Here is a 23,607-nt window from a genome sequence, read left to right on the forward strand (position 1 = left end):
ATATTATATATATTTATATAAATATATATATATATATATTTTTTTTTTTTGCTGCAGCAAGAAGATGCTTTTATTTAATAGACTCCTAATGTTTTTGGACTCGAATCAGTTTTGTACTAAGCAGATTTTTAATGAACTCTGTCAATATAATTTGGTAACAGCACCTCAAAAATAAAAACATTCCTTAAAGGTAATAAAAAAAATAGGCAGGGGGGAATATCTGGAGATTTTTTAAAAGTAAAAAAGAAAAAAAAAATGAACGCAGAGCCAAGAAGCTTCTAAGCCACACATCGCTCAGTGCTAACATGTGCAGGGTAGCTGAACTCCCTTCTGTCTGGCTGCGGCTGGCTCTCCCCCTCAGTCAGCACGTGTGCAGGGCTTCTGTGAATGTCACACTGACAAACATTCCCTGGAGCTAGGCAGCTGGAGACCAGTTTCTTTTGTTTTTCTATCCTTTCCCTTGGGTTGCCAGTTGTCTTGTGACAGATTCCTTGAAGGTACCTGCTGGAAGCCAGGTTTTTGTCCCTTATGGAATGCTTCTTCCCCAGCTCTTAAGAGCCCATGGTGGTTTATGTGGCATCTGGGACTTTGGTGGCTTCCCCACTCCTTGCACACTTGACATTTGTTCATTCATTCGACTGATATATATTGAGCCACAGAACAGCCTGGCTCTGTGGTGGGTGCCAGGAACAAAACAGTGAACAAGACCCAAAGTCTGCCCTCCCACTGTTCATGGACAACTGAAAGGAAATTATAACAAAGTGGGATATGTGCTACAAGAAATAATGGGGTGCTTCTGGGGCTCTTAAGCCAGGCCAGAGTGGGGTATTCAGGGAAGGCTTCCTGGAGGGAGTGGCTTGTGAGACCTGAAGAACCAGCTGGTGTCAGCCAGGTACTGAGGAGAGGAGAAGGAAGAGCTTGTGCAAAGAAAGCGGGGAGGGCGGAAAAGAACTTGGTGCTCTGGGGGAAGCTCAGTAGCTCAGCACAATATTGGCATGAGTTGGGGGTGAGGGGTGCTCCGTCTCCCTCTATAACCACAGGCGACTGACTTACGGTGAGAAGCCCCAATGTAAATCAGAGCCTGGCTGGGTTAGGGTATATATCTAAGTCCTGAGTATTTCAGCTGCTCAGTAGAAATCAGTGTGAGTTGCCTTTACCATACAAATGTTTATTGTATATCCCTGAATAGGATGATTGTAAAGGGGAGTAGGCTGGGGGGGAGGGAAAGCCTGAGGGGACTGTAGCCTCACAGTCTCTGAGGGGACTGTGAATAGCAAAAGGGTGCTTGTTTGGGAACCAGGAGAGCAAGACTGGACCAAGCAAAAATCCAGTGATCCCTCCTGGCCCTTGGGAAGAAGGGCCACAGGGGGAGCTAGAATGTTTGTTAATAATAACTATGATTCCCTAATAATAACTGGAAGCAACCTCCAGGTCCATCTGGTGGGGACCTGTCCCACGGGAAATATGGAGGCCTGAACACTATGCAGACATTACAAAAACCAAGTCCATATATGCAGGTATGAAAAGATCTCCAAGATATTTATAGAACATCTACCTTGTGCACTGGGCTAGATGCTAGGGACTCAGCAGTGGAGGAGCAAAGTGTCTGCCCCCTGGAGAGAGCCCCTATCTTGGCTCTTCATAATGTGCCTCCCCCAGCTTCTCCTCCTCTCCCACTATTCTCAGCCAGCTTCTCTAGGATCTGCTGTGTCTGAAAGTCTGCACTTGATCTTTGCAGGGGCTACTTCTTGGAACATTGATTTCTCCACCTCTGCCTCCCCAGTCTTTTTTCGGCCAAACCCTCCGTGACCTCCAGATTCCCGACTTGGTGAGTTTTGCTGTTCAGTGGTAGCAAGAACTGTATGACTCCAGTCTAGAACTTTCCTCCTAATTTGTACCTCTGAAAGGCTTAATGGTGTTGCTGATTTGCACACTCTTCTGGGGGGAGAGGGGCAGAAGGAGAGGGAGAGAGAGAATCTCAAGCAGACTGCCCGCTGAGCACAGAGCCCCACGCAGGGGTCTGATCATAACCTGAGCTAAAGTCATGAGTCGGATGCCTCACCAACTGAGCCACTCAGGTGCCCCAGGAGAGAGAGAATCTTAAGCAGGCTCCATGCCCAGCATAAAGCCCTACCCGGGGCTCAATACACAACCCTGAGATCATGACCCTGAGCTGAAATCAAGAGTTGGACACTTAGCCAACTGAGCCACCCAGCACCCCATGATTTATCTAAGCATAATCTAGCATCTTTCAAGTTTTATACAATATATTGTTGGTATTTTAATTGGAATGGTGTTAAATCTATAAATTTACATGTGGAAAATTTTTTCATTCTTTCTATATTTGGCCTTCTCATCCAGAACCTTGATGTCACTTTCCATTTATTCACATCTTTTCTTTTCTCCTATTTGTGGCTTATAATTTTTATATCTGTTGAAGTCTGTGTATCTAGCACTATGCTAATACCGAGTGACTTCCTCTGGTGTCTTTTTTTTTTTTTTTTACATGTAATGTGTCATTTTTCCATATCAATTCTCCAGTTCTCTAACACCAGCTCTGTATACAACAAATCAATTCAATTATTTTTTTTAAGATTTTATTTATTTATAAGGAGAGCGAGAGAGAGAGAGCACAGCAAGGGGAGGAGCAGAGGGAGAGGGAGAAGCTGGCTCCCTGCCAAGCAGGCACCACTCAATTCTTTTTTTTTTTAAAGATTTTATTTATTTGAGAGAGAGGGCACGTGTGAGAGCCAGAGGGAGGGGCAAAGGAAGAGGGAGAGGGACAAGCAGGCTCCCTGCTGAGTGCAGAGCCTAATCCCAGGACCCCGAGATCATGACCTGAGCCAAAGTCAGATCCTTAACCAACTGAACCACCCAGTCACTCCAATTCAGTTCAATTCTGACACTACCCAGGTTTAGTGCAGAACCCCACAGGTTAAGGCCTCAGTTCTGTAAGACTTATCCTTACTTCAGGCAAGGGCCACAAATGGGATTCCCAGTGTACCCATAGTTTTCTTCTGGCCGACTAGAAATTTGGGGTTTCCAGCAGACTGAAAGTTTACCCCCAAAATTCATACGTTGAAACCTGCCTCCAAGTGTGGTAGGATTAGGAGGTAGGGCTTTGGGGAAGTATTAGTCCATAAGGGTAGAACTCTTAAGAAAAGGACTAGGGCCCTTATAGAAGAGACCTCAGAAAGCTCCCATTTCTTCCACCATGTGGGGACACAGGGAGAAGACAGCCAGCTATAAACCAGGATGTGGGCTCTCACCAGAACCCCAACCATGTCGGCACCCTGATCTTGGACTCCCAGCGGAAATGAATTTTGGTTGTTTCCAAGGCCCCCAGTCTATGGCGTTCTGTTCTAGCCGCCCAAGTGGACTAAAACAGGAGTCCTGAGCATGGAGGAGGTTTTCAGAGCCATGAAAATGGAGACTATGAGAAGTGGCCCAAAGAGTGAGGCCTGGGACACTAGCCTTCCTTCAGAAGTCGGGGAAAAGAGGTGGACAAGAAGCCGAAACGGAGGAGCACCCAGGGAGAGAGGAGAACTGTGAGAGTCCCGAGGATCCTGGAACCCAAGCGAAGAGTGAGCTTCAGAAGGGAAGAAAGCAAATGGTGACAAGTACGTCAATGAGAGTGCTGAAAACTGGTCACTGGATTTAGCACATGGCAGTCACTGGTCACCCTGATCAACTGTTTTGGTGCAGTGAATTGAGGAGACCATGGACAATGGGCCGTGTCTCAGTCCATTTGGGCAGCTATAACAAAATACCCCCGACTGGGTGGCTTATAAACAGCCAAAATTCATTTCTCATCGTTCTGAAGCAGAGACGTGGAGATAGTAGCCCCCTTGCCCTTATCCACAGTTTCACTTTCCCCGGTTCCAGCTTCAGTCTGGAAGCAGATGATCTTCCTGACTTTCCTCAGAAGGTTAGTAGCAGCCTAACCTACATCACAATGCCTGCCATTCACCTCGCTTCATCTCATCACACAGGCGTTTTATCGTCTCCCATCATCACAAGAAGGGGGAGTTGAACACAAGAAGATACTTTGAGAGAGAGATCCTATTCACACAACTTTTATGACAGTTCTATAGTTGTTCTACAGTTATAATTCATCCATTTTCTTGTTAATTATTACTAACTGTTAGTTGATTGTTAGTATAGCTATTGTTGTGGATCTCTTCCTGTGCCTGATTCATAAATGAAACTTTATCGTAGGTTTGTCTGTATAGGAAAAACACAGTATATATCGAGGACTCTGTACTCTCTGTGGTTTCAGGCAGCCACTGGGAGTCTTGAAACGCATGCTCGACAGATGACAGGGCACTAACTGTATAAGCATTTCTTTCTTTTTTTTTAAAGATTTTATTTATTCGACAGAGATAGAGACAGCCAGCGAGAGAGGGAACACAAGCAGGGGGAGTGGGAGAGGAAGAAGCAGGCTCCCAGCAGAGGAACCTGATGTGGGGCTCGATCCCTGAACGCCAGGATCACGCCCTGAGCCGAAGGCAGACGTTAACCGTTAACCGCTGTGCCACCCAGGCGCCCCTGGGTAAGCATTTCTTTGGCAGAGAGCTGAATGGGGTTGTAGCTAGAGGAGAATGTAGAGTTAAGGAAGGCATTTATTAACGACAGAGAGTGTTGAAGGATGTTTGTACACTAATAGAAATAATCCAGTAGACAGGGGAAATTAATGATGCAGGATTTGACACACTGGCCATCTCGGGCATGAGAGGAGATGGACTCAGGGCCAGGAAGATGGCCTTAGACAGGAGCACTCATGGTTCATGCCCGGTACCTAGAGGGGAGGCAGTGTGTGCATACGGATATGCGTGGGCAGGTAGTGATGGTGGGGGGAATGTAGGGAAGACTATTAAAAGAATGAAGCAGATTTATATGTCGTGACATGGAAAACTCAGAATCATCCCATTTTGGTAAAAAGAAAGAAAAAAAGACCTATTCTATGCATTTAAAAGATCTAATTTTAACAGTTGTTATCTTTGAGTTGTAAGATTACCAGGAACGTTCTTTTCCATATTCTGAATTCCTGCAGTGTTTGACTTTTATACAATGAGTACCTATTACTTCTGAAAGTAGAATAAAATGAAGATTATTTTTAACTTTGAAGGATGTTCATCAGAACAAAGTGTTGTTACAATACTGAAAAATTGGAAACAACTCAAGTGTCCAATGATAAGGGATTGTTTCAAAAAGTGATGGTTGGAAAATAGTTATGGATGGACTATTTTTTTTTAAGATTTTATTTATTTATTTGACAGAGAGAGAGAGGGACAGCGAGAGAGGGAACACAAGCAGGGGGAGTGGGAGAGGGAGAAGCAGGCCTCTTGCTGAGCAGGGAGCCCAATGTGGGGCTCGATTCCAGGACTCTGGGATCATGACCTGAGCCAAAGGCAGATGCTTAACGACTGAGCCACTCAGATGCCTCTGGATGGACTATTAAGAAGCAATTGAAAAATTACGTTGGGGGCGCGCCTGGGTGGTTCAGTCAGTTAAGCGTCTGCCTTCAGCTCAGGTCATGATCCCAGGGTCCTGGAATTGAGCCCCGATTCTGGCTCCTTGTTCAGTGGGGAGTCTGCTTCTCCCTCTCCCTCTGCCACCCCCCCACTTGTGCTGTCTCTGTCTCTCTCTCTCAAATAAATAAATAAATAAATAAATAAATAAAATCTTAAAGAAATGATATTTACAGTGTGATAGGTATCATATGAATATGGGTATATATATATATATGCATTGAAAAATGATGATTTTTTAGGGCACAATATTAACAATGGTTCTCTCTGTACAGTTAATAGTTATAATTTAATTCTTTGTGTTCTCTTGTATCTTTTACTTTGCACATTTATTTTTTATTTTTTATTTTTTTAAAGATTTTATTTATTTATTCGACAGAGATAGAGACAGCCAGTGAGAGAGGGAACACAAGCAGGGGGAGTGGGAGAGGAAGAAGCAGGCTCATAGCGGAGGAGCCTGATGTGGGGCTCGATCCCATAACGCCGGGATCACGCCCTGAGCCGAAGGCAGATGCTTAACCGCTGTGCCACCCAGGCGCCCCCACATTTATTATTTTTACAATTTTATAATCTTTAATAAAAAATGGATGACAGGAATGAAAACTGGTTAAAAACTCTAAATATTTCACACTGTGATGGCTGTGAATTGAGATTGATAACAGTCACAGTTAGCTGTACTAATTAATTATTTTACTTTATAGCCTGATGGTAAAGGGCCCATAAATCCAGGAATCTAATTTATATGAACTCAGATAGGAAATAATCATGGAGAAGAGAGTCACAAAGGCTCTGGCCAGAACAACCTGGCACCTCTGCTTAATGAAAGACTGATCTTCTTTGACTTTCGATGGGGTTTATTCCAATAAGCCCATCATAAGTTGAAAATATCCTACGTCGGAAATGCATTTAATACACCTAACGTACTGAACATCGTAGCTTAGCCTTGCCTACCTTACAAGTACTCAGAATGCTTACATTAGCTTATGGTTGGTCAAAATCATCTAACACAAACCCGATTTTATAATAAAATGTTGATTAGCTCATGAAATTTATTGAACACTGTACTGGAAGTGAGACGCAGAATGGCTATATCAGTCTTTTACCCTTGTGATTTCATGGCTGAAGGGAAGCTGTGAGTGAGAGCATATAGTACCGCATGTCGCCGGCCTAGGAAAAGATCCAAAATCAAAATTCAAAGTATAGTTTATTTTTATTTATTTTTTTAAAGATTTTATATATTATTTGACAGAGAGAGAGAGAAGAGAGCACAAGCATGGGGAGCAGCAAGCAGAGGGAGAGGGAGAAGCAGGCTCCCTGTAGAGCCAGGGAGCCCAATGCAGGGCTCAATCTCAGGACCTGGGATCATGACCTGAGCCGAAGGCAGCCGCTTAACTGACTGAGCCACCCAGGTGCTCCCAAAGTATAGTCTAAATTGAATGTGTATCACTTTCGCACCATTGTAAAGTAAAAAATCTTAAGTCTAGGGATACCTGGGTGGAGCCTGCTTCTCCCTCTCCCTCTGCCTGCTGCTCCCCCTGTGCTCTCTCTGACAAATAAATAAATACAATCTAAATATGATCTTTAAAAAAAAAAATTAAATCTAATCATCCTAAGCCAGGGGCTGTCTGTAATACCTTTGGAGTGGCTCATAGAAGAAACAGACTTTTATGTCCAGCCTTAAACTCTGGCTTTGAGATCCCCAAATGCCAAGTTTGGGGGCACCAAGGATTCTACTCTTCTGAGAGAGGACATCCCTCCTGCCCTGGAGAGAACTGGGGCTCTGCAAACAAATGTCTAAAATGGAGCAACTAAGAGACGGAGGCAAAGGGGCAACAGTCAAATACTTCTTCAGTGGTGACTTGGCTGCCACATTGGCTCCCCTGTCCTGGCCTACCCTTCTTAGTGACCCTATGATCATGTGAAGCCCAACCTATAGCCTTTCAGGGCCAATGATGGCCTCAGGATAGAGTCTATGTGTTTTAGCTAGGCTCACAAGACTCTGAAGGTCTGCTGTTACCCGCTCCCCACCCCCAGCTTCATCTGTCCCACTCCCCCAGATCACTTCTCTGTAGCCAAGTTGGCTTTCCTCAGCTGTCAACCTCCTTCGAGTCTTCAGGTCTTTGTGCTATTCCTTTCACCTGAGAAGCTTCTGCATGTCTCCTTCTGCAAGTTCATTCTCCTTTAGATTGCTCCTCAAATGTGACTTCCCAGGAAAGCCTTCCTGCCTCCCAGGCTAGGGTACAGCCCTCATTAACAGCTCTCATACTAGCCTATATTCTCTGTTATTGCATTTGTCATGTGATTTGTAATCACATCATCATATGCATCTTGTTCAATGCCCACCTCTTCCACATACAAAATATAAATACCATTAGTATGGAGCCATATCTGACTTACTTCCTTTCATGACCCTAGTGCCTGAATGGGGGCCTTGTACAAGTAGGTGCTGAATAAGTATCTGTTGAAAAAAATAAGTGACTAAGAGGCAGGGCAGGAACTCCCAATGTTTATCCTCTAAGTGGCCAAAGCACTTAGACAGGAAAAATTAAATAAGTAATGGAGCGTCTCTTGGGCAGGTACCTAGGGATATACATCTCTGTACCTAGCACCTGCCTGAAGGGCCTGGCCCATGTTAAAAGCTCAGAGAATGTTGTTAGCTGAATAAGCATTACCTCTTCCATCTTCACGTACTCCTCCCTCTGTGATGACCTCATCCAGTCTCATGGCTTTAAATGTCACTTATAAACTGATGACTCTGCAAATTATAGCACTAGCCTGGACCTCTTCCCAGAACTCATATATCGAACTACTTATTTGACACCTCCACTTGGAATGTCTAATAGGCATTTTAAACTACACATGGCCAAAAACAACTTTTTGTTTCTGTTTTGGCCAGCCTTCCCCAACCCAGTCTATTCTTCTCATTGTTCAGGCCACAAGTTTTGGAGTCATGCTTGACTCCTCTCTTCCCTCACAACTTGCATTCAATTAATCAGCAAATCTGTCTGCTCCACCCTGAGAATATATCTAAAATCCAACCACCTCTATTCCTCCCTCTACCTGATTCAAGCCATCTGGTGCCATAGCCTCTACCTGGCCTCTCTCCCTCCATTAGCTTCTCCACACTCTATCCTCCAACTGGTCATCAAATCTTGGCTCAAATGGCACCTTCTTGGGGGGTCCTTCCCAGAAACCTCTATTTAAAACAAGAATCCTAGAAATAAACATAAAATAAGACTCCTCATCCTGTCACCCTTGGTTCTCTTCTTCTACTTTATTTTTATCTATTCCACTTATCAGGGTATGACATATTTTTGCTTGTTTATTATCTTTATTCTCCTGTTAGAATATAGGTTCCATGAAGCTGGGACATTGTCCATTTTGGTCTCTTGTACATTCCTTTAAAAAATTTTTTTTACTAGAGAGAGAGAGCACGCATGTGTGTGAGCAGGGTGGGGGGATCAGCAGAGGGAGAGAAAGATCTTAATCAGGCCCCACGCCCAGTGCGGAGCCCAATGCAGGCTCATGACCCGAACCGAAATCAAGGGACGATTAACCACCTGAGCCACCCAGGCAACCCTCTTGTACATTCCTAATACGGTTTTGGTCATCAATTACTATATATGGGGTGTGGGGTTTCCCTCACACCAACAAGCAATTCTCTGGACACCAGTTGGGTGTCCTACAGTTCACCTCAATTCTGACAGTCTCTACCTGGAGATAGCATTAGAATCCACAGGTTAAGGGCCCAGTCCTGCTTGACTGCCCCACCCATCCCACGGCAGAAGCCAGTCACAAGCCCAGGTTGTTACCTGTGGTACTATTACTTCTTCTTTCTCTTTCTTTCTCTCTCTTTCTCTCTCTCTCTCTCTCTCTCTCTCTGTGTTACCTATACTTCTGACTAACTGGCTATAAATCAGAAGTTTCTATGACCCTCTCCTTGGGTTTGATTAATTTGATAGAGCAGCTCACAGAACTCAGAGAAACATTTTATTTACTGGATCACCAGTTTATTATGAAAGGATAGAACTCAGGAACAGCCAGGTGGAAGAGACACGTAAGGCGAAGTAGGGTGAGAGGGCTTAGAGCTTCCACACCCTTTCCCGGCATGCCACCCTCCTTGCATCTCCACATGTTCACCAACCCAGAATCTTTCTAAACCCTGTCCTTTCAGGCATTTATGGAGGCCTCAAAGCACAGGCATGATTGACTAACCATTGGCATTAGTTATTATTCAACCTGCAGCCCCTCACCCCTCCCTTGGAGGTCGGAGGTGGGGCTGAAAGTTCCAACCCTCTAAGGGTTGGCTCCAGGGCAATCAGCTCCTATCCTTAGGTAGTTTCCAAAAGTCACTTTATTAACATAAATCTTATTAACATAAACATAGTAGGGAAAGACTTGTGATGATAATAAGACACCCAATTCACCCATTTCACTCATTTCAAACTGAAACTAGAGAACAGATGTTATGACAAAAGATGCAGCTGCAGAGACACAAACTGTTTACAAATAAAATGATACAATAGCTGAGGTGTGTTTAAAAAGGAAAAAAAAAAAGGGTGCCTAGGTGTCTCAGTTATTAAGCATCTGCCTTCAGCTCAGGTCATGATCCCAGGGTCCTGGGACCGAGCCCCACACTGGGCTCCTTGCTCAGTGGGGAGCCTGCTTCTCCTTCTCCCTCTGCCTGCTGCTCCCCCTGTTTGTGCTGTCTCTCTCTGTCAAATAAATAAATAAAATATTAAAATAAAATAACATAGGGGCGCCTGGGTGGCACAGCGGTTAAGCATCTGCCTTCGGCTCAGGGAGTGATCCCGGAGTCCTGGGATCGAACCCTACATCGGGCTCGCTGCTCTGCTGGGAGCCTGCTTCTTCCTCTCCCACTCCCCCTGTTTGTGTTCCCTCTCTCACTGGCTCTCTCTCTCTCTCTGTCAAATGAATAAATAAAATCTTAAAAAAATAATAAAATAAAATTAAAAAATAACATAACATAACATAACATAAAATAAAATAAATAAAAAGGAAAAATAAGATGCTGACATTTCTCTAACTGCTCAGGAAATTCCAAGGTTTTGGGAGCTCTGAGCCAGGAACCTGGATGAAGATCCAATATATATTTCTCCTTGTAAGTCATAATATCACAATCCTCTGTGCCCAGAACAATGACTGACACCTAGTTCTCTCTCAAAAATCTCTCAGCAATCCCTAAAATCTTTTTTTTTTTAAAGATTTTATTTATCTGGGAGAGAGAGAGCACAAGCTGGGTGAGGGCAGAGAGACAAGCAGACTCCCCGACTCCCTGCTGAGCAGAGAGCCCGATGTGGGACTTGATCCCAGGACTGTGAGATCATGACCTGAGCCGAAGGCAGACGCTTAACTGACTGAGCCATCCAGGAGCCCCAGTCCCTAAAATCTTAAAAAAAAAAAAATCTCTCCACAGTCGTGAATGAAAGAAAGTCTGAATGAACTCTTGAGTTCTGGAGAGTCAAGTTTTCTCCCTGTCAGTGAAAAAGAATGCACATGCCAGAAATGAGATACCCCGGACTTGTCCCTGTGTCTGGGCCCTAGAATAATTGAGATTTAACTGGGGGCCATTTTGCATATAATTAAAGAGTGACACTGAGGTCACTAGTGAGTCAGAGGGGGCTGTTAGCTCCCAGAGCAAGTACAGGTCCTGCTTCTTAGCACATGTTGGAGGGAACATGTTCTGTAATTGTTGGATATCCTATCCTTTCATCTATGGTAGGCCTGTCTGCCTTGTAGCTTTTACATGGGGCTGTGAGTTTGGCATTTGTGACATTTGGACTCAGTCTAGATTGTTTACAGCAGTCGTTCTCAACTGGGGCTGTCACCCTCCAGGGGACACTGGGTGCTGTCTGCAGACGTTTTTGGTTGACAATTGGGCATGAAATGCAATTGGCATCTAGTAAGTAGAGGCTGTGGATGCTGAGAACATCCTCCAAAGCACAGGATGGCCCCCCAACAAAAAACTTTCTGGTCCAAAATGTTAGTGCCAAGGTGGAAAAATCCTGGTTTAGGGTAACATTAATAATAATTGGTAGCTGGCATCATTGACTTTTGCCATATGCCAAGTCTTGCACTATATACTTACACACACCATCTGAATCTCCAAATTGTCCCTGAGAAATGAGGACTGTTGCAATCCCCGTTTGACAAATAAGAAAACTGAGGCTCAGAGAGGTGGACTCACTTACCTAAGGTTACACACCTTCGTTGGGGTAGAGTCAGGATGCGTACCCAAGCCCACGTGGCCTCAAAGTCTGTACTTTGAGCTTCTGCTTTGGGTTGCTCTGCCCACTAACTGGAAGCTGAGGGGGGCCAACTAGGCCTCTCTGGATGTGCCTGAATTCATCTGCTGCCCCCCATAGACAGGAGGCTGAGCAGTGAGCCTTCAGAGGGGTCTGTCCACTCGGGCAAGGCTTGGTTATTGGCCAGAGAAGAGATTTTTCTTTCCTGAGTTGTTCTAGCCTGTCTGGCCTCCCTCTCCCTGCACTGCAGTACTGTACTTGGCTCTAAAGCTCAGTTCCCCTGCCAGCCACAGGTGAGTGCCAGCCCTTCCCCACAGGGAAGAAGCTTCTGGGTTCAAACCTAGGCCTTACGCACTCTCCCATGGAGCCCATCCTTTCTGGGCAGGAGTCCTTGAATCAAGTCTGGGAGCTGCGAGGTCCCATCTCACATGTCCTTTCAGGTAAGGGAGGGCTAGGGCTGCTAGCTTGGTGACAGAACTGGTCCAAGCAAGGACTTGAGGTCCCATAAAACCTTGCAAAGTGATTGCTGGATGGAGCTGGGAACAGTGTAATCCTGTACCAGTGGCAAATGGAGGTGGAGCAGGCTGTGGTCTTTTCTAGCCTGTTTGTGGGAGGGTGGAGCTCCAAGCCCTGCAAGGGATCCCTCAGCCTACTTGTGAACAATCTCAAAGGGCTTTCTGAAGGCCCTGGGAAGGTGTGGTGACTAAAATACAAAGGTAGTTTGTCCAGGAAGATCAAGACAGTCAAGGGCCAGTCTAGGGTCAAGTGTGAGAGGAAGCAATGTTGAGTTAGTTTGAAATAGCCATCCTTTCATCCATCCATCCATCCATCCATCCATCCATCCATCCAACAAATATGTAGGGGTCTTCTGCCAGGAGCCAGGGGTACCTACAGTCTCCAGCAACATGCATCATCTCTCTTTGTCTGGGGAGGTGGGGCAGCTCAGAGGTTCCACCTACCATATGTGACTGCAGAATCAGACCCAGCTCTGTCATTTCTGAGCAGTGTGACTTGGGCAAGGGACTTCACCTCTCTGAACCTCATTTCCCTCATCTGCGTAACGGAGAGACCAGCAGTTCTTGATACCCACACCATAGAGTTGTGAGAAGTCAATGAGACAATGTGTCCCAAATGTCTGGCATATAGTAAGTTCTCAATACATAACAGCAATAGCTACCATTTTTTTGGACCGTGGTTAGGTCTTTAGATGCATTACTTAATATAATCCTTCCCACCACCTTATAAGGAAGGTATTATTTCCATTTAAAAATCAGGAACCTTCCCACCACCTTATAATCCTTCCCACCACCTTATAAGGAAGGTATTATTTCCATTTAAAAATCAGGAACCTGGGGCAATCTGGGTGGCTCAGTTGGTTGAGCATCCGACTCTTCATTTTGGCTCAGGTCATGATCTCAGGGTTGTGGGGTCAAGCCCCTCAGCCACCCAGGCTCCCTGCTCAGTGGGGAGTCTGCTTCTCTCTTTCTCCTTTTTCCTCTGCCCCTCTGCATGTGCTCTCTCTCTCTCTCTCTAAAATAAATGGATAAATCTTAAAAAAGAAAATGCACATTTTCAGGTTTAGAAGATTTTTCAGCAAGTTTAGTAGCTAGAGTGGAATAGAGTGAGTTGCCCAGATAGGTCATGCTATGGAACCCCAGGTGGGCCCATTCGGTGGGCTCTGGGGAGGGAATCTTAACATTCGTTCCAGGAGTTTGGGTTATTCTAGGGCAATTGTTCTTTATGCTCCTTGGGTTCTAAAGTCCTTCATGCATCTGATGGAAGTTATAGATCTTCTCCCTGGAAAAATGACTGTGAGCACAACACACGTTTTGTGCATAATTCTAGGGGGCTTGTAAAGCCCAACCATGGACCCCTTTTAAGAACCCTCCTTAAGGGGCGCCTGGGTGACTCAGTTGTTAAGTGTCTGCCTGCAGCTCTGGTCATGATCCCAGGGTCCTGGGATCGAGCCCCGCATCGAGCCCCGCTTCAGGCTTCTTGCTTGGGGGGAAGCCTGCTTCTGCCTCCCCCACTGCCCCTGCTTGAGTTACCTCTCCAGCTGTCTCTCTCTCTGTCAAATAAATAAAATCTTAAAAAAAAAAAAAAAAGAATCCTCCTCTTAGGGCAGCATTTCCCAAGTGTGGGACCATATCGCTAGTGGTCTCCAAGATCAGTTTAGCAATATGAGGACAAAATGTTTTATATTATAATATTTATTCATGTTTTATAGTTACCTTCCACTTATGACAAATGAGACTGGTTTTCCGATTATGGTAAGAATATACATTTGCCTTTTAAAAATATACTTATTTTAGGGGCACTTGGGTGGCTCAGTTGGTTTAGCATCTGCCTTCAGCTCAGGTCATGATCCCAGGGTCCTGGGATTGAGCCCCGCATTGGGCTCCCTGCTCAGCAGGGAGACTGTGTCTCCCTCTCCCTCCGCCTGCCGCTCCCCCTGCTTGTGCTCTCTCTCTTCCTGTCAAATAAATAAAATCTTTCAAAAAATTTTTAAAAATAAGATAAAAAATAAAGGAAGCTGAATTAAAGAAAAATATTGAATAAATAGTAGTAGAGATAGGGTGCAGGTATGGCCAAAATCATGAGGATGATTTAGGAAACTTCTCTGGGGTTTCTACTTGGGAGTCATAGTGGGTTTACTCTAGTGTCATCTGAACTTCCAGAGGACCCTGGAAATGACCTATTCTCAGGCTTTCTAAATCTGATCAGATGGTTCTCATCAACCGAGAATGAGATTGAGTCTCCACTTTCTTCCCTTCCCAGGGAATGCCCTAGTGCCTACGATGAGTTGTCCCCTCCCTGCTGCCAATCTGAACAACACCAGATATTGTCTTTGTGCAGCTCTAAGTGTAGGTATTTTGGTGCCATACCCATTCATTTAATCAGCATTCATTCTGCAAACATTATGTGCCAATTAGCAACAACGACCATACTCCATTCACTCTTAGAAAGTATAAAATCCCCAGTACACAAGGATAAGTCAGCCTGTCTGATGTGACAGAGCACCAGATTTGGAGTCAGACCAGGCTGCATAACTTAACTCNAGGTATTTTGGTGCCATACCCATTCATTTAATCAGCATTCATTCTGCAAACATTATGTGCCAATTAGCAACAACGACCATACTCCATTCACTCTTAGAAAGTATAAAATCCCCAGTACACAAGGATAAGTCAGCCTGTCTGATGTGACAGAGCACCAGATTTGGAGTCAGACCAGGCTCCATAACTTAACTCACTGTGTAATCATGAGTAGGTCCTTTTCTTTCCCTCGTGTCTTTTTTCTGACACCACATCCATCACTGTTTTTCCCCCCAACACCAAGCACTTATTTTTCCATACAGATTCTTCAATTCTCCAACATCAGCTGGGCGNCACTGTGTAATCATGAGTAGGTCCTTTTCTTTCCCTCGTGTCTTTTTTCTGACACCACATCCATCACTGTTTCCCCCCCAACACCAAGCACTTATTTTTCCATACAGATTCTTCAATTCTCCAACATCAGCTGGGCANAAGAAGCAGGCTCACAGCGGAGGAGCCTGATGTGGGGCTCGATCCCGTAACGCCGGGACCACGCCCTGAGCCAAAGGCAGACGCTCAACCGCTGTGCCACCCAGGCGCCCCTACACTGTACTGTATTTTAAAAAAATCAATTTGTGACCAACATTTAAAAATGTTATTTCTCTCAAACATGATCCACATCTCTCATCCCTCTTGAAAAATCAGAAGATTTAGCAACCCTGGGTCAGCATTCCCAAATGGCAATATCCGCATGGCACCTTTAAAGGGGCTTTTTTAGGGGCACCTGGATGGCACAGTCAGTTAAGCATCCAACTCGGTTTCAGCTCAGATGGTGATCTCAGAGTCCCAGGATCGAGCCCTGTGTCGGGCTCAGTGTGGATGGAGTCTGCTTGAGATTCTCTTCTCTCCCTCTGCTCCTCCCCATCACACTCTCTCTCTAAAATAAATAAAATCTTAATTTTTTTTTAAATTAAAGGGCTTTTCTATTTGCCATAGTCCCTTCCACTTCCACCTACCTCACCTCACTCACCAGCTGAGCCCCTTGTATTTCAAATCCTCAAACCTATGATTCTAGAAGGATTAGGTTCCTGTTGACTAGAAGCTCCTTGAGTTTGGGACAGTAACTGATTCTAGGTACATATTTCAAGCATCTGTGCTGCACTGTATATTTCTCTGATAATTAGGGGATGCCTCACTGTGGGATGAATAGATAGGAAATGAGAAATAATCTTGCAAAAATAAGTGATAAAGGAATGAAAAAGACAGAAAGATGAGGGCGCCTGGGTAGNATCCAACAATTCAATTCTGACACTGATTCCTAGAGTTAGCACAGACCCCAATGGCTAAGGCTCAGTCCCGTAAGACTGCCCCACTTCAGGGGCACCTGGGTGCCACAGTCATTGAANAGCATCCAACTCGGTTTCAGCTCAGATGGTGATCTCAGAGTCCCAGGATCGAGCCCTGTGTCGGGCTCAGTGTGGATGGAGTCTGCTTGAGATTCTCTTCTCTCCCTCTGCTCCTCCCCATCACACTCTCTCTCTAAAATAAATAAAATCTTAATTTTTTTTTAAATTAAAGGGCTTTTCTATTTGCCATAGTCCCTTCCACTTCCACCTACCTCACCTCACTCACCAGCTGAGCCCCTTGTATTTCAAATCCTCAAACCTATGATTCTAGAAGGATTAGGTTCCTGTTGACTAGAAGCTCCTTGAGTTTGGGACAGTAACTGATTCTAGGTACATATTTCAAGCATCTGTGCTGCACTGTATATTTCTCTGATAATTAGGGGATGCCTCACTGTGGGATGAATAGATAGGAAATGAGAAATAATCTTGCAAAAATAAGTGATAAAGGAATGAAAAAGACAGAAAGATGAGGGCGCCTGGGTAGAGCAGTCATTAAGCGCCTGCCTTCGGCTCAGGGCGTGATCCCGGTGTTTCGGTATCGAGTCCCACATTGGGCTCCTCCGCTGGGAGCCTGCTTCTTCCTCTCCCACTCCCCTGCTGTGTTCCCTCTCTGGCTGGCTGTCTCTCTGTCACATAAATAAATAAAATCTTAAAAAAAAAAAAAAGGAAAAAGAAAAAGACAGAAAGATATTTAGCTCCTAGAAACAATACCCCAAAGGGTCTTTGGGGGTTAGGCATAGATAGAACAGGAAGGCATGAATTTCTGGTAGTGCCCTTCTTTTACATTTACAGAAAATAATTATAGAGTCAAGAGCGGATGGAGATGAGCAGTACAAACACAGAGATGCTAGGGAAGGTAGGTGCTACAAATGGNACAGCCGACTTTTGGCTTTGGCTCAGGTCAGGATCTCAGGGTTCTGAGATCGAGCCCCACGTTGGGCTCCTCACTCAGCGGGGAGTCTGCTTGGGATGTTCTCGCCATCTGCCCCCCCAAAATCAATCAATCAATCCTTTAAAAAAAGGACTGCCCCCACTTCAGATGTACCTGCAAATGGGGTTCCCAGGCTACCTTCACTTTGCCCATCTGACTAAAAATTTGGGGGTTCCCATGATGGCCTCCTCAGGTTTGATAATTCTGTAGGACAACTCACAGAACTCAAGAAAGTACTCTACTTACTATTACAGATTTATTATAAAGGACAACTGAGGAACAGCCAAATGGAAGAGATGCATATTGTGGGGGTGGGGGGGTGCAGAGTTTCCATGCCCTCTTCAGGGGCGCCACCCTCACAGCCCTTCATGGTTTGGGAGTTTTTATGCAGATCTCATTAAATAGTCATGGCCACTGGAGATTGGATTTAATCTCCAGCTCCTCTCTGCTCCCAAAAGGTGAGGAGGTGGGGAGGGTCAGGGAAGGGGACACAGTTGGGAAAGGGGTTTGGAAAGTTTTAAACCTCTAATCACAAGGTTGGTTCATCTGGTGACTAGCTATCTAGATATCTGAAGCTATCCAGCCCCCCTCCTGCAAAAAGTCACCTCATTGGCATAAACTAAGGTATCAGTAGTTAATAGGGGCTCATTATGAATAACACAAGCAGACTCCAGATAATTCCAAGGGTATTTTGAGCTCTGTGTCAGGAACTCTAGACAAACACCAATATATATATATAATATATATATATATATATATATATATTATATATAATTATATTATACCTTCTTTGAGTCTGTCTTCTGGTTGCAGAAAGAGAGTATTCAGCTGCATGAGAGGACCAGAGGCCATATCTACACTGTACTGTATTTTAAAAAAATCAATTTGTGACCAACATTTAAAAATGTTATTTCTCTCAAACATGATCCACATCTCTCATCCCTCTTGAAAAATCAGAAGATTTAGCAACCCTGGGTCAGCATTCCCAAATGGCAATATCCGCATGGCACCTTTAAAGGGGCTTTTTTAGGGGCACCTGGATGGCACAGTCAGTTAAGCATCCAACTCGGTTTCAGCTCAGATGGTGATCTCAGAGTCCCAGGATCGAGCCCTGTGTCGGGCTCAGTGTGGATGGAGTCTGCTTGAGATTCTCTTCTCTCCCTCTGCTCCTCCCCATCACACTCTCTCTCTAAAATAAATAAAATCTTAATTTTTTTTTAAATTAAAGGGCTTTTCTATTTGCCATAGTCCCTTCCACTTCCACCTACCTCACCTCACTCACCAGCTGAGCCCCTTGTATTTCAAATCCTCAAACCTATGATTCTAGAAGGATTAGGTTCCTGTTGACTAGAAGCTCCTTGAGTTTGGGACAGTAACTGATTCTAGGTACATATTTCAAGCATCTGTGCTGCACTGTATATTTCTCTGATAATTAGGGGATGCCTCACTGTGGGATGAATAGATAGGAAATGAGAAATAATCTTGCAAAAATAAGTGATAAAGGAATGAAAAAGACAGAAAGATGAGGGCGCCTGGGTAGAGCAGTCATTAAGCGCCTGCCTTCGGCTCAGGGCGTGATCCCGGTGTTTCGGTATCAAGTCCCACATTGGGGTCCTCCGCTGGGAGCCTGCTTCTTCCTCTCCCACTCCCCTGCTGTGTTCCCTCTCTGGCTGGCTGTCTCTCTGTCACATAAATAAATAAAATCTTAAAAAAAAAAAAAAGGAAAAAGAAAAAGACAGAAAGATATTTAGCTCCTAGAAACAATACCCCAAAGGGTCTTTGGGGGTTAGGCATAGATAGAACAGGAAGGCATGAATTCCTGGTAGTGCCCTTCTTTTACATTTACAGAAAATAATTATAGAGTCAAGAGCGGATGGAGATGAGCAGTACAAACACAGAGATGCTAGGGAAGGTAGGTGCTACAAATGGAGAACAAGTTATAGGCATTTATTAAACAAATATCTGCTAGAAAACTTTAATATCATTCCATTTCTTTTTTTTAAAGATTTATTTATTTATTTGAGAGGGAGAGTGTGCACAAGCACAGGGGGTTGGGGAGAGGAGGCAGTGGGAAAGGGAGAGACAGTTCTGAGCAGACTCTTCACTAAGCATGGAGATCTCACGATCTCAGCGGAAACCAAGAGTCCACACTTAACGGACTGCGCGACCCAAGCGTCCCAACATCATCCGATTTCAAACTCCTTATCTTCAAAGTTGTAAATAAGACAAAGGCAGACTGTCTACTCAGCTAAATATATTAAGATATTACTGAAGTTAAGAGAATGGATTTTAGGGGCATCTGGGTGGCTCAGTTGGTTAAGCGCCTGCCTTTGGCTCAGGTCGTGATCCCAGGTCCTGGGATCCAGCCCTGTGTTGGGTTCCCCCACTCCGCAGGGAGTCTGCTTCTCCCTCTTCCTCTGGCCCTATCCCCTGCTTGTGCTCTCCTGTTCTCTCTCTCTCTCTCTCTCAAATCAATTAAAAAAAGAGAGAGAGAATGGATTTTAGGATCATCCAGACCTAGAACTTGCTCATTTATTAACAATGTGAACTTGAGGGGCACCTGGGTGGCTCAGTCGGTTAAGTGTCTGCCTTTGGCTCAGGTCATGACCCAGGGTCCTGGGATCCAGTCCCATAGCAGGCTCCTGGCTCAGTGGGGAGTCTCCTTCTCCTGCTCCCCTTTGGCTCAGGTCATGACCCAGGGTCCTGGGATCCAGTCCCATAGCAGGCTCCTGGCTCAGTGGGGAGTCTCCTTCTCCTGCTCCCTTTGCTAGGGCACTCACACACTCTCTCAAATAAATAATAAAATCTTTAAACAAAACACAATGTGCACTTGAGAAAGTCAATGTCCTAATCTGTAAAATGGTGATATAAGACCTGGTAATTTTAACTCAATGCGTATTTAATTCAGTACATACTATAGATTCAATGCAGACACTGAATTAGATGCTGAAGACACAGCAGGGAACAAGACAGGGACAGAGAGACAATAACCAAGCAAATAAATAGGAGATGATTCTTCTGAAGGAATAAATGAAGCAGGTACAATGGAGGAAATATAAGTGTTGTAGAAAGTCACTAAAGGGTGGTGGTAGTGGCAAGTAGAGATGGGAGGTCAAGGAGTTGAGCTGAAATCTAAGTGAGCAGACAGCTATGCCAAAAGGGAGAAGGGAGGAAAGGGGTCCCAGGCCCAGCTGTTGTGAGGAATAACTGAGTGAATGAAAGTACTTGGTTGTAAACGACACTCAATAAACAGCTGCTATTCTTATTATGGCATTTACTGTACTCTCAGCTCCTTCTATTCAAACAAGGAGAAGCTGGCCAAGCCATGGACCAGAGGGATAAATATATATATTTGAAATATATATATGAAAAATAAATATAGGGGCACCTGGGTGGCTCAGTCAGTTGAGTGTCTGACTCTTGGTTTTGGATCAGATCATGTCTCAGAGTTGTGAGATTGAGATTCTCTCTCCCTCCTCCTCTCCCTCCCCACCCCCATCCCTCCTGCTCTTGGGCACATGCTCTCTCTCTCAAAAAAATCAATCTTTTTTAGTTATTTTAATTTTAATAATTTATTAACTCAATTTTTTAAGTAAATAAATATAAACATATTCATGAAAAGTAAAGGCCCCGAAGAAAAATTCAGGCTCTGGCCTCATAAGGAGATTCCACAGCTCTGAATCATACACCCACTAACCCAGCCTCACCCCTGTTGCCAACCCAACTTCTTCCTCCATACACCATACAGAACTGTTTTAATTCCTGAAACCCGTAATCCCTCCACTGGAAACCTGGAACTGGGAAAAGCCTCTTAATTTTATGTAATTGATACGCATACGTTGTATCTGAAGCTCTTCTCATTATTCCCATCTGTTTCTCTTTGGAGTTGTGTGCCTGTCTGGTCCAATTGTTATAAGGGACTCTGGGTTAACGAGAGTAATGGTCAAGGAGGAAGATGCGAAAAAATGAACAGAAAGCTTCTGTTTGCATGATGAATTTGGTAACTTGCTTAAGGAAGTGCAAAAACACATTACAGGCATTTAAGGATTGGTCAAAATCTTGCTGTGACTCTTGGGACAGTTCCATAAGCTGATAGTTTTTGATGCGATGCATTGAGTACTTACTACAATGCCACACCTTGCGCTGAGGAACTTCAAGCGCATCATTTCCTTTAATATTTCCAACATGCCTAGAAAGTGGTTTCCTTTTATATTTAGTCCCCCTTCAAGGATAAGAAAACTGAGATTCAGTCAGCTAGTAAATGACAGCACTGGGATTTTAATCTTGATCTGATCCTGCTCCCCAAACTCCCAAGACCTAGCTTTGTTAACCACTTGGTTAGTCTCCCAAAGCCAGAGGAAAATACCTCTGAGGGATCCCTTTCTATCCATTAGGGTACTTCCGCCCTAGAGATAAATCTGCAACCTAGAAACTCCCACACAGGAAAGTCTGCCTCATAGAGCAAGAAGCCCCACCCTGGACACACACCTGGGATCAGCACTCCCAAATCCACCCAGATGTAACCCTAACCCCTTAATGGAAGTCTTCGTTGTCCAGCCAGGATAAGGAAACCTCTCCCATTCCTGGAGACTTTCCCTCTCACCCCCAAATTTCATAAGAGGACTGGCTACATAATTTGCGGGACCCAATGCAAAATGAAAATGTGGGGTCCCTTGTTAAAAAAAAAAAAAGAAGAAGAAGAAGAATTTCAAGAATGAGAGTGTACAGCATTAAACCAAGCCCTGGGGCCCCTCTTCTGCGACTGCCCTGCTTACTCCCCCATAAAGCCGGCCCTGATTCAGAGATACCCTTTAAGTGAACGGACTGGCTACCTCAGTCAGAATCCTTAAATCCTGTGGACCTGGGGTAGAGGTGGGGAATGTAGGTAGGACACCCAACTTCCCAAGATATTCGAGAACGCGCCCTGGGACAACCTTCGAAAATCTGGTAGCACTTCTCTAGGCCTGGGCACAACGTCCCCTCGCACCCCTCTAGTCTCTGGGTGGTCCTCGAGACCCCGCCCCAGCTCCACCTTCGGGGTGTGAGGGCCTCACCGCGTGCGGCCCATTGCCGGGGCAACCGACGCCGCGAGAGATGCATTGTGGTCTGCAACAAAATGCAAGAGAAAGATCCTGAGGGAACCATTGAGTCCATGGACCAATGGGAGAGTCCTGGGGGCTGCGTCAAGCCAATGGGGACGTTCTGCGGGGGGCGGGGCCGGAGGGAGCAGGGCGGGGCCTAGGCACTAGGCGGCGGCGGCTGGCGTGGGGCTCCTTAGATGCGCCACGGCTTCGGTAGCGACGGTACCTCTTGCCGGGTCTGAGTGTCGCCAGCCCCTCCCCCAGGAGACCGTTGCAGTTGGTCGCCCCCTGCTCCTCGGTGAGAGACTCGGGGGCTGCGGGGGGCTTCGCTGCCTGGTTACATCTCCCGCCGGACTTCTCCCGCTGTTCGGTCCGCGCGGCCCGCGCTTTCTGAGAAGTGGGGTGGGGGGGCGGGAGGAGTGGGCTGGGGGAGCTGGCGCCTTGCAGGCGCAGCCTATACCCCAACTCCTCACCCCTTGCCCGGGCCTCGCCCCCCAGGTAACCATGTGCGACCGAAAGGCCGTGATCAAAAACGCCGATATGTCGGAGGAGATGCAACAGGACTCGGTGGAGTGTGCGACTCAGGCGTTGGAGAAATATAACATAGAGAAGGACATTGCGGCCCATATTAAAAAGGTGAGGACGGGGCGCGCGGGCAGGGGGGCGCGGGCCGTTTGCGCGCAGCTGGGGCGAGTCACAACTTAGTCCTTCTCCCCGATCCTGCGCCCCCAGAGCGCTTGGCAGACAGCCTTGGAGGCACGCAGGGCAGCTTGGGTGTAGAGGTTTCCAGAAAGGACGCAGGTGAATTTTGCGCTCCTGATGAGAAGACCAGACCCTCCGCGCCCGAAGTTTTTTATTACCCAGCTCCGCAGGGGGAAAGCGCCACCTAGCAACGGTTTCTAGGATCAGGGAGCAGCGGTTCCCTCTCTTCTCCATGATTCCTGCGCGGAGGATCCATCTGGGTGTTGGCGGTGGGGGGGGGCTGCGTGGGTGTTCCCAGCCGGGCTGGAGGGAGATCTTGCCAGCCTTCCAGTGGGGAGTTAGTCGGCAGTTGAGGGAAAGTGGGTGGTAGTGGTGGTTAGGGGGCTGGGGTGAGGCCTTGGTAAATGGTAGTCTGTAGAAAGCTGGCAGGACTGCCAATTTCTCCGAGCTGTGTTTTCTGGAAGGGAAGGAAGCTGGCAGCCTAAGCCGTGGGAGGGTTCCCAGTTGAGAACGGGGAGATGAAAGACTTCAGATGGAGCAGAAATACCTTTTTTGACAAACGCAGCAGTGAGTTCCTCTAGCTTGTAAGAATGTTATTCCAGTAGATGTAAAAGATGTCCATGCCGCATACAGTATGAGAGCCGAATTTTGTGTA

At 45.7% G+C, this 23,607-nt stretch overlaps 1 protein-coding gene across 2 annotated transcripts in view; it reads left to right on the forward strand.

The window, feature by feature from the left end:
• DYNLL1 (dynein light chain LC8-type 1) overlaps positions 1-23,607 on the forward strand; it is a 32,194-nt gene that overhangs the window by 7,381 nt on the left and 1,206 nt on the right. Inside the window, exons 2-3 of one of the 2 annotated variants that reach the window (XM_011217191.3) lie at positions 1,739-1,828; positions 22,749-22,886. In XM_011217191.3, coding sequence (XP_011215493.1) covers positions 22,755-22,886 — 132 coding nt within the window. In that variant the 5' untranslated portion in view covers positions 1,739-1,828; positions 22,749-22,754. Of the gene's footprint in view, positions 1-1,738; positions 1,829-22,388; positions 22,549-22,748; positions 22,887-23,607 lie in introns of those variants that run through there. The other variant, XM_002930397.4, reaches the window with a different exon arrangement.

The sequence above is a fragment of the Ailuropoda melanoleuca genome, chromosome 12, assembly GCF_002007445.2.
Source record: "Ailuropoda melanoleuca isolate Jingjing chromosome 12, ASM200744v2, whole genome shotgun sequence".
Taxonomy (NCBI): Eukaryota; Metazoa; Chordata; class Mammalia; order Carnivora; family Ursidae; genus Ailuropoda; species Ailuropoda melanoleuca.